Source organism: Marmota flaviventris, chromosome 6 (genome assembly GCF_047511675.1).
Source record: "Marmota flaviventris isolate mMarFla1 chromosome 6, mMarFla1.hap1, whole genome shotgun sequence".
In the NCBI taxonomy this organism is placed as follows: domain Eukaryota; kingdom Metazoa; phylum Chordata; class Mammalia; order Rodentia; family Sciuridae; genus Marmota; species Marmota flaviventris.
Window position 1 is genome coordinate 77437672 of NC_092503.1, and position 16209 is coordinate 77453880.

Sequence of the window (16209 nt, forward strand, 5' to 3'; positions counted from 1 at the left end):
CAACATCCCAGGTCCTGGCAATCACTACTCTTTTCTCTCTTTGTAAAATTCTGTCATTTCAAAATGTTCTGTAAATGCAATTATACAGTATATAACCTTTAGAGATTGACTTTTTAAACTCAGCATAATTCACTAGAGAATCTTACAAGTGTTGGTATGTATCAACGATTTGCTGCTTTTTATTGCTGACTATTAGTATTCCATGTATGGATCTGCCATTGTGCTTAAACATTCACCTGAACTGATTTCAGATTTTGACTATTAAAATGTTCTGGTTTCCATAAACTTTCATGTACAGGTTTTTATGTGAATGTAAGTTTCTGTTTTTCTGGGGCAAATTCCAAGGCTGCAATTTTTGGGTCATATAGTAATTTCATGTTAAATTTTAAAGGAAACTTTTTTCAGAATGGCTATTCCATGTTATATCTCCCCCAACAATGTATAAAATATTTGGTTTCTTTGCCAGTTTTTTTGTCATGTGAAGCCTTATTTTGAATTCAAATTTGTGACAGTCTTCTTCATTTGAATTAACCAAATGATTTTGCTAAAGAGACCCATGTGGAGTGACTAGATTTAGAAAGAAAACCCCCATCAGGACCCATTAGAAGCTGTCTTTTCCCTGCTCCCAACACACAAAAACTTTGTTTATTTAATTCTTCTCCCATCACCTTTCTTTTCCTTTTTCATTTCTAGCTTCCACGAATGAGAGAAAACATACAACCCCCTTCACTTATAAACTCACTGTATATGGTATATCAAATTAAAAAACTGCACATCAGAGGAAGCAATCAACAGAGTAAAGAGACAACCTACGGAACAGGAGAAAATATATCCCCACTATTCATCTGACAAAGAGTTAATATCTGGAATATTTAAAGAACTCAAAAAATTTAACAATAAAGAAATCCAAGTAAAAAAATGGGCAAATCAAATGTCTTCTTTGATATAAGGAGAGTAACTAAGAACAGAGTAGGGTCGAAGAGCATGAGAAGAAGATTAACATTAAACAGGGATGAGAGGTGGGAGGGAAAGGGAGAGAGAAGGGAAAATGCATGGAAATGGAAGGAGACCCTCAGAGTTATACAAAAGTACATACAAGAGGAAGTGAGGGGAAGGGGAAAAATAATACAAGGGGGACAAACGAATGTCAGTAGAGGGGGCAGAGAGAGAAGAGGGGAGGGGAGGGGAGGGGAGGGGGGATAGTAGAGGATAGGAAAGGCAGCAGAATACAACAGACACTAGTATGGCAATATGTAAATCAATGGATGTGTAACTGATGTGATTCTGCAATCTGTATATGGGGTAAAAATGGGAGCTCATAACCCACTTGAATCAAATTGTGAAATATGATATATCAAGTACTATGTAATGTTTTGAACAGCCAACAATAAAAAATTAAAAAAAAAAAAAAAATGGGCAAATGACCTGAGTAGGTACTTCTCAATAGAAGAAATACAAATAAAACAAATTTACAAAAAAATGTTCAATGTTATTGACAGGGAAATGCAGATCAAAACTACAGTAAGGTACTGCCTCACCCAAGTAAGAATGGCTGTTCTAAAATAATAATAATAATAATAATAATAATAATAATAAATGCTGTCAAGGATGTGGAGCAAAAGGAATTCTTATTCATTATTGGTAGGGATGCAAATTAGTATAGCCACTATAGAGAATAGTATGGGGGTTCCTTAAGAAACTAAAAACAGATCTACCATATGATCAAATGGTAGATTTGATCTCTCTTCCTGGTATCTATCTAAAGGAATTGAAATCAGCATAACAAAGAGATAACCAAAGGTCTGTTTTTATTTTGGCACTATTCACAATAGCTAAGGTATGGAATCTGCCTAGGTGCCCATTATGTTAAATAAAATAAGCTGGACATAGAAAGACAAGTGCCACATGTTCTCTCTCGTATTTGGAAGCTTTAAAAAGTCCACCCGAAAGTAGAATAGTGATTACTAAGGACTGGGAAAGGGGAAGAGTAGGCCAAGGGTGGTTGGATTTGATCAGTGAATGCCATATGCACATATGGAAACATTACTCTGAACTCTATTAGTATATACCATTATTACATGTTTTTTTTTTTTTTTTTAAAGAAATGGGTCTGGGCTTAATTTGATTCTTCCTCTCATATTTGACAATTTTATTGTCTTCTAGAGGGGGAGGAAATGTAGTTTTTTAATTTTATTTTTTAAAAAAGGTTCTTTTGACACTCAAACCAGTGCCTTTAGTTTATACTGGTCTAGAATGCAACTCAGTTTGTTGAAGTAAAGAGAGGACCTGTGAACCCTCTTCCAATTAGCTGAATCATGTAAGTCAGATGATTTGCTCAGCATCAATGGCTCTCAAACTGTAGGGAGCAGCAGAATTACCTGGAGGGTTTATTAAAACACCATTTACTGTGCCCCTTCCCAGAGTTTCTGATTCAGTCGGTCTGGAGTGGGGAAGGATAACTCACCGTTCTAAAAAGTTCCCAAGTGCTGCCAATGTTGCTGGTCCAGAGACAACATGTTGAGAACCACTGGGCTAGACTATGCTAATGTCTCAATATCTAATATCCCCCCTCCCCAAACCCTCAAATTTGCTTTCCGATGAAATAAATCATGTGTTTGTCCCTCCCCAACTCAATAAATACTGCTACATAGTGAAATATAGCAAAGCCATTAAAATTATTCTAAAAAATATTATTGTCACATGAAAATCATCACCATGTTTTATAAAGTTACATATATAGAAATGTCCAGGTATACATAGAAAATAAAAGCCTAGAAAGATATCCAAAATGTTAACAGTAGTTATCCCTGAGCAATGAAGCTCCCAAAGTTGTATTTTCCTTTTTGTGTGTGTTTTTTTGTATGTTCTAACTTGTTTATAATTTATACAATCATAATCAGTTATTAAAACAAACATTATAGTAGGTAATGTAAGTCTTAATTTTTCCAAGCCTAACAATTGCGGTAAAGACCTTGTTGAATATCCACAACAGAAGTAAAGTTGTTTTATGAGATAAAATCATCCAAGGCAAGTTTTAAAAGTAGCTATGACTTTCTTCAGTCCTTTCCCTAAAAAGTGTGGTGGATCACCTGGTCCATTCTTTCTACTTCACAGAGTTCTGTACTTGGGCACCCAGGTAGTCTTGACCTCAGAGCCCCTCGTTAGCATCTCATTACTGATTGCATAATATTTTCATGGCATTTTCTCACTTTTGACCAGAGGGATCTTCAACCACAATCTCACAAATTATTCTCTACTTTATCCTTGATACAATGGGTCAGAAAGTGTTTTATCTGGATGAACTTTCTTCTTTGGTTGGATCTCTTTTAAAAGAATTTATATTTTTAGCTAAATTAGGAATTTATTATCACTGAAATAAACCTGTTTAAATGTCAGAAAGCAGTCATCTGCTATAGAAAATTATTTTGTTCCCAGTAGGAAGGTTCATGTACCCTCCTGGAATTTCCAATTTTGCTGATATCCTAAGTATATCTGTTTCTTCAACACTTAACATGGCTTCCTTTAAAAATGATATATTAAAATAGTTTTGCTTCTGAAGTCTCCTTTCCTCAAAAAATGGAAGATATTCAAATAAATTTATTCTATAGACCTCCAGTAATTCTGTTTCTGACTAAACTTGTTTGGGGAGGGGGCATGTCACCAGTAGGTAGCACAGTGATAATTTTCAAAACATCTCTCTAGTCCAGAGCTACAGTGGTACCACTGTTCTCATTTGCCAAGTTTGCACTTTGATAATCCACAGAAAGGAGGAAGAAAAAGAGCTTTTAAGGGGATGTGGCTCAGTGGTCAAGTGTCCCTGAATTCAATCCCTGGCACCCCCCAAAAAACAACAAAAGCACCTTTTAAATTTATGGGTGATAATATCATAGTTTATTTGTTGAGGGGGTACTGCTTTATATCATGCATTTCTCCACCCACCATATTAGTACAGTTATTTCCTGACAAATATGTTTTGTGCTTGAGGCAGTATATTTTTATGTAATACCTGAAGACTTGCCATATAAATGTTTGCTCCATGGGTTGCCAAGGTTAGCAGTGTTTCTCATATTGGAAGTGTCACTGCTGGGTTTCAATCTGGGTGTCCCCTGAGGAACATGGCTCAGCTTAGCTTAACTGTTTCCCAAGTAGATGAGAATCAACGGCCTGTTAAGTTATAGGTACATTATCATAGTGTGTCCATGACTTATAAAAATTCCCACTTGAATCAAAGTGTGAAATATGATATATCAAGAACTATGTAATGTTTTGAACAACCAACAATAAAAAAATTAAAAAAAAAATTCAAAATGATGGTTTCACTTGCAAACCTCCGTCTCCCTTTTTCCTTGCTTTTTAAAAGTTCTTACAGAACTTGGGCAGAATCTATGGGTTTGGAAGGCTGCACTTACGTTCCTTATTCTACTGTTTTGGCCCCTGGTTAAGTACACATATATTTGTTGCCAGTTTAAAGGGACTGGGTCTTATTCCTCATTGGGCTGCTTGTCACATTTTTGGTCTTTTGTTCTGTCCTTCCTGTTTGCCTGTGATTCCTTTATCAAGCCAGTATCTTTCCATGGGAATAAGTATGCGCCAAGCTCTGCTCCAGGCCAGGTTTTATTGTGCTTCCCCCCCACCCCAGAATTCATAATTAAAATAATAATTTCCTCCTTCAGGGTACTGCCTCAGAAGTCTCTCTTCCTTTCATAACTCAAGATGTTTCCTTCTCCTGGCAGCTGTTAGGCATCCATCTCAAATTTATCCCACCTAACTAGAATCATCTCATTACTTGACCAGCTCCCCTATTCCTATGTTAGCATCAGGAGGGAGACCCTTCTCCTCAGTGTGGTCCCTGACTGGGACATGGAAGGTACCTAACCACTGGTGAGTGAAGCCAGCCTGCCCACTCTGAGAGAGGAATACTTATGCTATTTATCCAATGCAGAATGTTGGATCCAGGTACCATCAACACTGGCCTGCTCAATGCTGAATTACTGACTTAGTAAAAACTACTTAATTTCAATATTATTTTTAGGGTCAAAATATATTTGATAAATGCTATAAAGTCAGGTATTTTATGATTTTTGTATTTACATTTATATTATATATTTTATTTTGTGAATGATGCTTGTATCCTAAAAACTGGATATTACAATAAAATGTATATTTTACCATATAAAGCATAGAATGTAAGCTCTCCTTTTCTATGTAATAAAGGCAGTCCATTTCAGAACACAACTTAGAACATGAGCTGTATCTAGGAAAAAACACAAATTAAAATGAAAAGTAAGGTTGGGAATGAAGTTTAGTGGTAGAATACTTACCTAGCATGCCTAATGCCCTTAGGTTCGGTCCCCAGTACTACAAAAGAAAAATAAAACTCTGCATTAAAGTTAACAATGTGCTTTATTAGGGACATTTCCAGTATTTTGTCTGTCGTGTTTAGCATACCCCAAAGCATTACATAGGTTTAAAATATGCTAATTTTATCCTGTACCATCTGCCTTAATGATATTTCTTTTAATTGATTGAAATTCCAAATCTCTGTTGCAGAATAAGAAGTTAACAATATCACTTTGTTAACTAAGATTAAAGAATTAAAAGTCATTAACATGTTACACATATGTATTAAAGCATTATAAATTACATTTGGTCAGCAATTGTGTCAGTCCAGCTGTTTGTTGATTTAAGAAGATTGTTTTTAGATGATAAGTCAAAGCAAGGACATTATTTGTAGACATCTTGATTCCCTCTTTCCATTCCAAGTGTCCATCTTCAAGTGGATAGAACTCTGAGAGTCACAGCTTACAGCCATAGGAGAGAGTCCCATCTTCCATTGTCTTTAGTAATTATTTATATTTTATTATTATATTCCAGAAATATTACACCAGCAGAGCCTGAAACTACAGCTGTATTCATAGAGTCTGAAGGCTTTAAAGTTTTACTTCGGGGAATAACATTAAAAGATGAAATACAGAGATTTTTCTCAGTGTAGCAGAACAAAATAAAATTATCCCCTCTTAAAATAAATGGTAGTTAGGGGAAGCAATTTTTCCTGTCATGGATAAAAGCTAAGGAACACAAAATCAGCATCTGAAATGTTAATTCACAGTGTTTTAGGTAAAAAGAAACTAGAATGCATTGTACAGTACCTTTTCCCAAGGATGATTGCAGTTTCTTGTTTTTAAGACCTGAAAAAAGCATCATATATTTGGTAGGCTAAACTATAAAAACTAGAGATGATATGAAAACATTAGGTCTAATGTTCAAGTTTTTCTTTTTTGGTGGGGGGGTTCCATTTTACATTGCTTAATCAGCTCAGCCTCTCCTGTAGTTGAGTTCAGAGTCCCAGGCATGCCAAAGAAAAGCAAACTTTTGATATTTGAGGCCATATTGAACATTCAAAGTCCCTATGCCTCTAGTTTTGTCGCATTCACCTACAAAGTTACTGTGGCAAAAGCATGAATTTAGAATCAAAATTTTCTTCTAAACTCATCGTTGCCACTTAACAATGGTAAGTTTTGGTAGCCTGTACAAGGCATTTTATTTATAAACTTCTGCTTCCTCATTTGTAATGAAAGTTTCAAAAGCCTGTTTTTACCTAAGTCTAGGGCTGTGCTAAGGATAAAAGGAGTCAAAATAAGCTTAGTGTACTAAGAAGTGTTTTTTCACAAGTTTCAGGTAGGTCCTGTTGTAATTCCCATTTCACAGGTAGGGAAAGGTTGAGAAAAGCTAACAAGTCTAATAAAGATCACATGGCTAATAAATGAGAGATCTGGTTCCAAAAGAAACTACTGTAATTACACTTACTCACCCTTGGCACTACTGACATCTTGGGGCTGGTATTTCTTTGTTGTGGAGACTGTTTTATGCATTTGAGGATGTTTAGTGACGTATCTGCCTCTCCCACTAGTTATCAGCAGTCACCTCCTTCCAGTTGTTCACAGCCAAGGGTGTCTCCAGACACTGCCAAATATTCCCTGGTGGGCAGAATCACCCTAAGTTGAGAAAAGCTGGTCTGTATGATTCTAGAGCTAAAGTTCTTAACCAGTTTCATAATGATATTTATTAGTATTATCATTATGCTAAGTAGTTTCTCTTTAGAATACTTGTATGACATAGCAATTTGCAGAATTAAAAAAGAGATAACAACTGATTTTCATCCATCATCTTCCTGTTTCCAAATATAAGCAGAGGCATTGTCTCCTTTGTAAGTTGGCTAGCTTCCTGTCCCCGTAAACAGAATATCACCTGCCAAGGATGCCATCTGCAAAGGGCCCAAAGTCCGACTCAAAGACCTCTGGTCTCCCTTCTAGTTTAATTCTATACTCATTCCCTAATGGGCCACGCTGGTCTGTTTTGAACAGCCCTTAGCCATCTGGCATATTTGTGGACTTCTAGTATCTGTTATCAGCCAAGATGGGAGAAAGAAACACATGGATTTTCGTAACCACAGTCTCATTCGATCTTCACAATAAGCCCCTGAGGTTTGTATTGATTGTCTGTGTTTACATTTTACTTAGGAATCTTAACCTTTTTCTTTGCTTGTTCCTTCAACTTTGGTGTGCTCATTGCAAAACTTGATATAGAAACTCAGCGGGAAGTTGATGTGGAAACTCAGCAGGTGCCTTTGTTACCAGCCCTGTATGAATAGTAACATCCTTCTGAATTACTCAACATAAAGCAGATGACTTCTGCCCTGCATGACTCTTCCTTTTTCCTTCCCCCTTAACATGGATCATTAAATACATGCCTTCTTTTACTGCACTGGGGACTTAGGAACCGATTTTCACTTTCCTGATGCTGTGGATAGGTGTCCCATATTTCTCCAAGAATGGAATGTTTTTACTTCTGTTTCTCACCCTTCCCCACCCTGCAAAATGGCCAACTGCAAGTTTTCCAAGCCTCCCATGCCTTCCCATTGTTATCTCTACATTTGACACTTCCTGATATTAGCACTGTTCCCAACTTATTGTCACCTTGCAACTAGAACTTTTTAAACATTTATGATTGACTTCATCAATGTTTGTTTCTGTGTTATTAAAACTATTGGGAAATTAGATGCATTTGACCTGGGACTCATTCATAGTTCGAAAATATTTTGCACATAAGCCTGTATGAATTAAATTTTCTTTTGAACTCTTAAGTTTTAAGATGAATTGCTACTGACAAACACAATAAATATAATTGTATATGATTAAAAGTATCAGCATAACCCGAGAAGAGGCTGATGTAATTAGCAACAGTGATGAGGATCTAGAATTGCCTAGGAATCTTTGAGACTCAGAATTTGGCTTATGGAAGGTCCAAAACAGTAGTTTGAACCAATGGGAAAGAGAACTGGATTATTTCATGGCAATATAACTTTAGTGTCAATTAAAACTTTATATATTTTTTTTTCATTTAAAGTGCGTGTGAATCATTCTTAATTACTGTATGGTTCGTTAAAAAAAAGACTAATTGGTTCTTGCTATAAAATGCAATGTCTAGCTTGACTGAGTCATTTTTCTTTTGAGATCAGTATGCATCCTTATTGACTAGTCTTTCTAATTCTGCTTTGACATGCATGCAGCCATTTCATCATGTTCTATCAGCAATTAATTGTGGGGTTTCTCTTCCTTTTCCAGGTGGCCTTTTTGAAGATGTAACTGTTGGAACTGAGGCATCCACCCACCCCCACCAACAGACAGACAGCTCCAGGGCAGAGCACACTGAAGGCCAGCAGTCAGCTCTGTGGGCATGGATTACAAAGACAGGAACCAGGGCTGCAGAATGGCAGTACTGCACTAAAGTTTTGAGTTTACTTGTTTACATATATTATCTAAAAGAAGGGCTGACTTTAGATCTCTGAAAACCCAGCACTGTGAAGAAAGTTGTAGTGGCAGGTTGTCAGCAGGGTAAGTATAGAAGTTACATTGCTACTTTCCACAGAGAGGAGTATTCAAATCTGTGCTGTGTCAGCACCACCTGGAAGGATATTAGCTAACAGAGACCCATCTGTCCTATGTGGAATGTGCAAGGAATGCCATTGGTGGAACTCAGTGTAAATTCTAGGAAATAAACTTTAAAGAGCTTCTCAGGTTTGTTTAAAACAGATTTTAAATAACAAAAATACAGTGCTTTTTGTACCTTACTCAGAAAAGATGCTCAGTAAATGTTTGTTGAATGAGTAATTATCCAATTAAAAATTTTCCTGAGTTTGCAAACCTGCATGTGTTCTTTTTGTTCTTTATTTTCTTTACCTCATACTATTGCAAATTAATAATAATAATAATAAAAAGTACTCACTGGCATCCTGGTACAGTTGTTTGTGTACCAGAACAGGAGGTGAGGAAAATATTGAATGAGAATAATGGAGCTGGGTGGAATCATAGAGTTCAGGTCAGCTCTTCATTTTACAGACAAGGATTGAAACTTGCCCAGAATCACACCGATAGGCTCATGGTTGGGCCTGGAGCCAGGTGGATCCACCTCCTCTGCCTGTGACCTCCTCCACCTCTCTCTGACATCCTCCATTCCCACTGTGCAGTCAAGACTCATCTTTGTGTTTGCAACTGTCCTTGCTGCTGATCAAGCCTTTTGGCATTAATCCTAACCTACTGACCACCTACCTAATACTTCTTCCCTCAAAGACCTGAGTTGACACCACAGTTTCCTAACTTTCTTAGCACAGGTGTCATGTGGCATTATGATTTTGTGAACTGGCCATGATTTCTTCTTCCTTTACTTCAACCAAACCCTTGTTCTGCCAGCAGAGCAGTGGGGTAGCTCCTCTAATTCTGTAACTGGTGGACTGACCTAAGAGTAAAACCCATCTGTTGGATCCTGCTGCATTACTTTATTAAGCACAGTTTGAAACATTGATGTTCTTAGTGTTATGTCCAACACTCACAGCCACAGAGAATTAGTTTGGCTTTACTACTAATAAGCTCCCAAACATCATGCTGACTTTTCATGGTTCTGATTTCTGTCATATCAGTTATAGAGCTGGGTTTCTCATGCTCAGCACTATTTTTACTTTGGCCTAAACAATTCTTTGTTGGGAGAGACTGCCCTGTGCATTGGAAGATGTTTAGCACCAGATGTCAGTAGCACATTCTCCTCCTCCTCCACTTTGACTTGCAATGACCAAAAATGTCTGCAGATGTTGCAATGATTGGCAAAATCAGTTGTAGATGAGAATACTGCTGTAGAAGATGTGGCCTGAGAAGTAAGGTTTCGTGAGTCTTAGTGTACTTTTGTTTTCACAAATGAATATATTCATGATGAACACCTTCGTGTGTGACTGCTTCTTAGAGTTTAGTTTGTATTGATCTAATGGTAGAAATTGGAATAAATTAGGTGAAGCAGAGTTCAGCCTGTGCATACAAACAATTTTCTTCAAAGGTAGTTTTTCTCCTTCTGGAGAAAAAAAAATGTCCATAATCATATTAACATACATTTATGATTTAGATAGTGAAGAGCTGATGATTCAAACGATAACTTTGTTCTGCTCAAGAAACTTAGCTAGAATATTCTTATTTACAAATCTTGTCTTCTGAAGTAAAGTTGAGTCAACCTTACCTCTTTCTGAGGTCTTAGGAAGAGCCAAGTCAACCTCCCTGTGGTGGCACAGTGTGGAGAGTGGAGGTGGAATGACTGAGAAACTCTGAGGGGCAGGGATAAGGGGTGGGGTGTCACAACACTCACACAGAACAGATAGTTACTGTGCTTGCATTTACATTTGTCATGCAACTTAAAACCTTGTTATGGCGAAGTTCTCAAGCTGGACAGGTCTCCACTGGTTCTTCCATGGTTGGGAAGGGAGAAGTACTATACTATAAAGTGCTATGTTTTAATATAATCTTTGAAAATAATCAGCACACTAAGGGGAAAAAATAAAGGAAGGTGCTTTTTCAGACTAAGAACTTAAATATATATATTTTTCTTAGTTCCCGTATGTGGTCAAAATAATTCTATCCTATAAAGACTGACTATGGAGATACACATATTAAATGCTAATAGATTGCATAAAAACCACAGCCTATATAATTTTGCCCAAAGTAGCCTTACTAAGTAAGAACCCACTAATATTAACAAAACTTATGTGATTCCATTGATTCCAGGAAAAGGATCCAAGCAAAGCCAAATAGTCTGATATAATTGGCCTTACTCAACCCCTTTGATAATTAAGCTTGCTTAGTAGCTACTGTAATAAAAAGTGCTGACAGTGTTAAATAGTTGTGCATAATAGATAAAGCTAGCCTCATTGTTATCTCTGTACGTTTGTTTTTGTGCTTAATGTATAACAAAGATTAATTGGGGCCCATGTTTTGTTGTAATTTAGGGATGTAGAGATGACTGGTACACCTTAGTCTCTGGTTAGAAAAGAATCACCATTTATCTTACACATCAGAAGGCTGTTTCACGCTAATTGCTCATCTGAAAGCTCTACACATTTTTAAAATAATCTTAAATACTCAGTCCACTTGGTATGAACTCAATTTGACAATTTCTCTTTGTTTGCAACTTGAGATACTTCAAGATTTCATCTGCTGAATCAGAGATCACTTGAATTCCTTAATCTAGAAGGAAAAGTATGAAGGAGTTACATGGGAATAAGTTATTTTAAGAAGTAAATTCTCTAGTTTTAAGAACAGACAAATCTGCAAAAACATTTTAAAATATATTCAACCTGTACTAGTATTCTTTTAAAAAAAAATATGGCTTCATTTTTACTCAAAAATAAGCCAATTTGTTCTTAGTCCCATTGTGGATAGATTAAGAAACTAATTTGCAGGGACCCAAACTTATTCTAGGGCCTTTTAATACAAAGGTGCAATGAGCAGAGTACAGGACTTATGTCCCTGTATTGGTGTGACTGGGCTCTGCCTCCAGTAGACCTGCCTTGAACTTTGGCACCTTTCTGGTGTGACTAGATGACTACATTTTCTTTATTCATTTTTTTCCCACTATAGCAGCCTGATTAGATATTTTTGTTGTTATTGTTTTGTTTTTCCAGATACTGGGGATTGAGCCCAGGAATGCTCTGCCACTGAGCCTCATCTCCAGCCCTTTTTAATTTTTTATTTTGAGAAATAAAATAAATAAGTTGCCCAGGCTAGTCTCACACTTGCAATCTTCCTGCCTTAGCTTTCCAAGGGTTACAGGCATAAGCCACTGTGCCACACTTGATTCTTTTTTTTTTTTAATAAATCCATTGAGACTTATTTGATTTCTTTTAATATTTTATGATTTAAAACTTTTTTCTCTTATTACTTGTTTTGGGGGCAAAAAAGATGAGAATTATTTTATTGCCATAATTTGTTTATATATGCTCTATTAATTAGTGTTTTTGTTGCAAATTTTAGTACTTCTAAACATACTCAAATCATGAACACCATCAGCAGGTAACTTAATTTAAAACAGTAGCAGCAGTAAGTTTTCCATTTGAGGGTTCTGATTGAACATTTCCTAAACTCAAGATGGACAGGGCTTGTTACTGCAATGGAAATGACAGCTCAAATTTCTGCCTAAGCATTAGAAGAACACACCACACCCAAATGGCTCCAGCTGGTGGCCAGAGATAAGAACTCAGGGGCATCTCTTTGGCTAAGAGACTGGGCTTCCTACTGTCCTATTCTCATCTTTAAACAGACTTCTTCAGGCATTTGCACATGAACTCAGGGATTCATGCCCTATTCTCTTATGTACACTACTAGTCCCCCTATCACTCATCCACTTGTGCCTAATTCTACATTCCTGCCCTGAGTGACCCAGAGACAGAGAATTGCCCTTCACGCTCATTACACTCTCCCTGCCCAGGGTCTATAAATAACAAATGTGTGAACTTATTCCTATTGTGATGGAGTGTTGAATTTGCACTTTCCATCTGAGAACCAGGGGCTTTCCTAGGCCAGATTTTCCCACGGGTGCCAGGATGGGAGTAAGGGTAGTGACAAAGGTTGGAGGGGTAGATCCAAAGCTCTGGTCAGGCAAAGATAAACAGGACACAGGTCAGACAAGAGCCACAAGGGCATATGTCAATATAAACAAGTTTCCTGTTTAAGGGACCCACGATTGCAGATTGGACTACTGGGCCGGCCACCGGATGGACAAAAGAAGGCTCCTTTGAAAGACACGGTAAGTGTCCACCTTTCTTATTTTACAGTTAGGCTACCTTTGCTAGCTGCTCTATTGGTAGAACTCCAACTTAGCTGGGAGCTTTCAAAATAGTTACCCTTTATCTACCCCCCTGCAGGCCTGAGGAGTCTGTGGCAGGTGTACTGCAGAAATAAGCTGGGAAAGGAATTATAGAAACATAAGTGCCCCCCAAATAATGGTGTCTGCTCTATTTTTTCACCGAAAACCAATGAAGGGAACCAGTAATTGTGGGATGGGGGATCTCTATGACCTATTCCTCTCTTTACATCTTCCATCCTATCTCCAAGCAATGCCACTTAAGTGCTGGTCTTGCATACTCCTGCCCTCTCTTTTAAGACTTACAGGTACATTGGGCATGGTGGCAGACGCCTGTAATCCCACTGTTTCCAGAGGCTGAGACATGAAGATTCTAAATTTGAGGTCAGCCTCAGTAACTTAGTGAGACTCTATCTCGAAATAAAAAAAGGCTGGGGAATGTATCTTAATGGTCCAGCACCCCTGGGTTCAATCCTAGGGGTACCCCCCCCCAAAAAAAAAAAGCTTAAGGGTATATATTTAAGTATAGATTCCTGTGTGATTCCTTCACTTGAAACTTTCTACTCATTAGGATAGTGACATAAGTATCAAAAAGAGTCATTGTTAGTTTTATGTTCCACAATATTACACATTACTTTTTCACCCCCAGAGACAGAGAAAGGTTTATTTAGGAAAGCGGAGGCACATTCAAGGGACACTGTGGACTATCTCCTGCAGGAGAGACAGCTGTACACATTCCTTTATGAAAAAAATATTATTCAAAAAATATTAGCTCCTCTTCCCTCACCCTAATATTCTGAATAATAAACTCAATAAAGGGCATTATAAATTCTCTACATTGTTCACATAATTATATGCCTGAGTGCCAATGTTAAAAAAAAAAAAAGAATTCTTGAAATAAAGTGCATAAAGTAACTAAGAAATTGAAACAAATTTCCAGTTTATTTCTATACAATCTAAGAAGTGATGAGGTCAGGAAACAAAGACGAAGTAGGCCAAGCACAGGTACTTTGTCTTTCACAGGCAGATGGTGTGGCTTATTGTTGCTATTAACAGAAAATAAGATATATTTTTTAAAAGTGTAAAGAAACCATCATTAAGTTTTAAATGTGTTGGAAATCCCTAGAGGAAACAAAGAGCACTTGCGTTATAAAACACATTTCTTGTGCATCTTTTCAACCCTGTGACAACAGTTCACAGTAATTTCGAAGAGCTGATTGCAGTGCTCGTATTTATCTGTATTTTGCTTGATTCCGGCAAGCTGAGAGGGTCCTCATACATGAAGGCTGCCCCTTGTGGAACATCTGGTGGTTGCATTCCTTACACTGTCATTGAGGTGTCTCTGAAATCTGTCCTGTTATTAGAACTGGCTTTGGCCAGAATGAAAATTTAGAGAAGCAGCACATGAAGGCTCCTTGCAGCAGAGATGATGAGGCCAGGCCATTAGTGTGAACCCTAATAGTTGGGGTGGGGCAAGGAAATCCTTTCCAGTGAACATCCTGGTCTGGATGAGGCAGGATTTTATGTGGACCTCGAATGATGGCTGAGATCAGGAAGGTGGAGACACTCAGGAAAAATGACATTTTGAAATAGGGGGACTCTTTGGCTAGATTGGAGGAATTGAGATGGGACAGTGAAAGACAAGGATAGTGTTCTTGTTAGATTGTGGAAAGCACTTAAGGCTATCAAGAAGCTAGAGAACCTTCTCTTTCTTTCTGACTTTTCAGGGACCAAGACAATAATCAGGAAATATATTTTCTTTTGTAGCCCAGAGGGGCTTTTTGAGCTTTAAGGTTTGGATGCAGTGGTTAAGAGTAGGAGGGTTCAGTAGTCTGATTGCCTCTGTTGGAACACCACCTGTGTAATCTTGAGCAAGTTCCTTAAGCTCATCTTTAAAATGAGATTTTAAAAAACAGCAAAAAGCCAGGCACAGTGGTACATTCCTGTAGTGGTGCATTCCAGAAGCTCAAGGTCAGTCTGGGAAACATAGCAAGGCCCTCTAAACTACCTCCCCCCTCAATAAATAACTAAGCAGCATCTCTCTAAAGATTTTTTTGAGAATTAAATGGTTTAATGCATGCATGATGTTTATAATAGCACATGGTATATAATATATTTTAGGTAGATGATTATTCTATAAATTTGTGGCTTTCTGCCACCTTTTCTCCTCATATCCTATTGATTTATTTTCTGAGAATTTAAGCAGAATAATAACATGGATAGAAATATATTAGAAATATTAATCTGGGGCTGGGATTGTGGCTCAGTGGTAGAGTGCTTGCCTAGTATGCATGAGGCACTGTGTTTGATTCTCAGCACCACATGAAATAAATAAATAGAATAAAAGTCCATCAACAACTAATAAAAATATTTTTTTAAAAAGAGAGGAATATTAATCTGGTAGCAGAGTTCAAGGTAAACTAAGAAAGGAAGACCTATTGTTGCAAGAAAGAAGTGTCTTTCCAGTTCCATAAAACTGTCAAAGAATGTCTTGATCAAATAACTTTGCCAGTTTTTTTTTCCTATACTCGTTTTAATTATTTTTGAAGAACATTTAAAGCACAATGGTATACATATTTTTACAATTTCACTTGGCTTTGCTCTGACACGGAAAAAGAAAACCATTCTAAAATGTGTTCCTTCTGAATCTTCTCTTGGGAACAGAAAATCTTTTGCAAAAATTCTTTAAATGAGGAGAAGGATACAATCCAAAAGTTTCCTACAAGGCATCCTATAAGAGATGACCTCTGGACTGAAGTTCAACTTACCTTTTATGTAATTCCCTGAAGTAATAGGAATACTTTTTCCTTGTCCAGTGCCACTGGTTCTCAGGAGAACAAGGCAGAGTCTTTCCCAGTGAACAAACCCTCATCTTTAAATTCTTCACTTTCCCATTCACTTCCCCCCCCCCCCTCACTTATGTTCCTCATTATGCTGTGGGGTCACTGCAGTATAAAATTATGTATTTTGCCAACACTACCTCAGATGGGAAAGAAGTTGATGACTATATTAGTAAATTTCAGATAAGTGAGC

The 16209-nt window shown here is 37.3% G+C and overlaps 1 protein-coding gene across 2 annotated transcripts in view; it reads left to right on the top strand.

Moving 5' to 3' along the window:
* The window catches only part of Ube3d (ubiquitin protein ligase E3D), a 145161-nt gene extending 135990 nt beyond the window's left edge, over nucleotides 1-9171 (top strand). Inside the window, exon 10 of one of the 2 annotated variants that reach the window (XM_027928234.2) lies at nucleotides 8625-9171. In XM_027928234.2, the coding sequence (XP_027784035.2) occupies nucleotides 8625-8645 (21 nt within the window). In that variant the 3' untranslated portion in view covers nucleotides 8646-9171. Of the gene's footprint in view, nucleotides 1-693; nucleotides 872-8624 lie in introns of those variants that run through there. The other variant, XM_071613240.1, reaches the window with a different exon arrangement.
* The last annotated feature ends 7038 nt before the right edge of the window (nucleotides 9172-16209 follow it).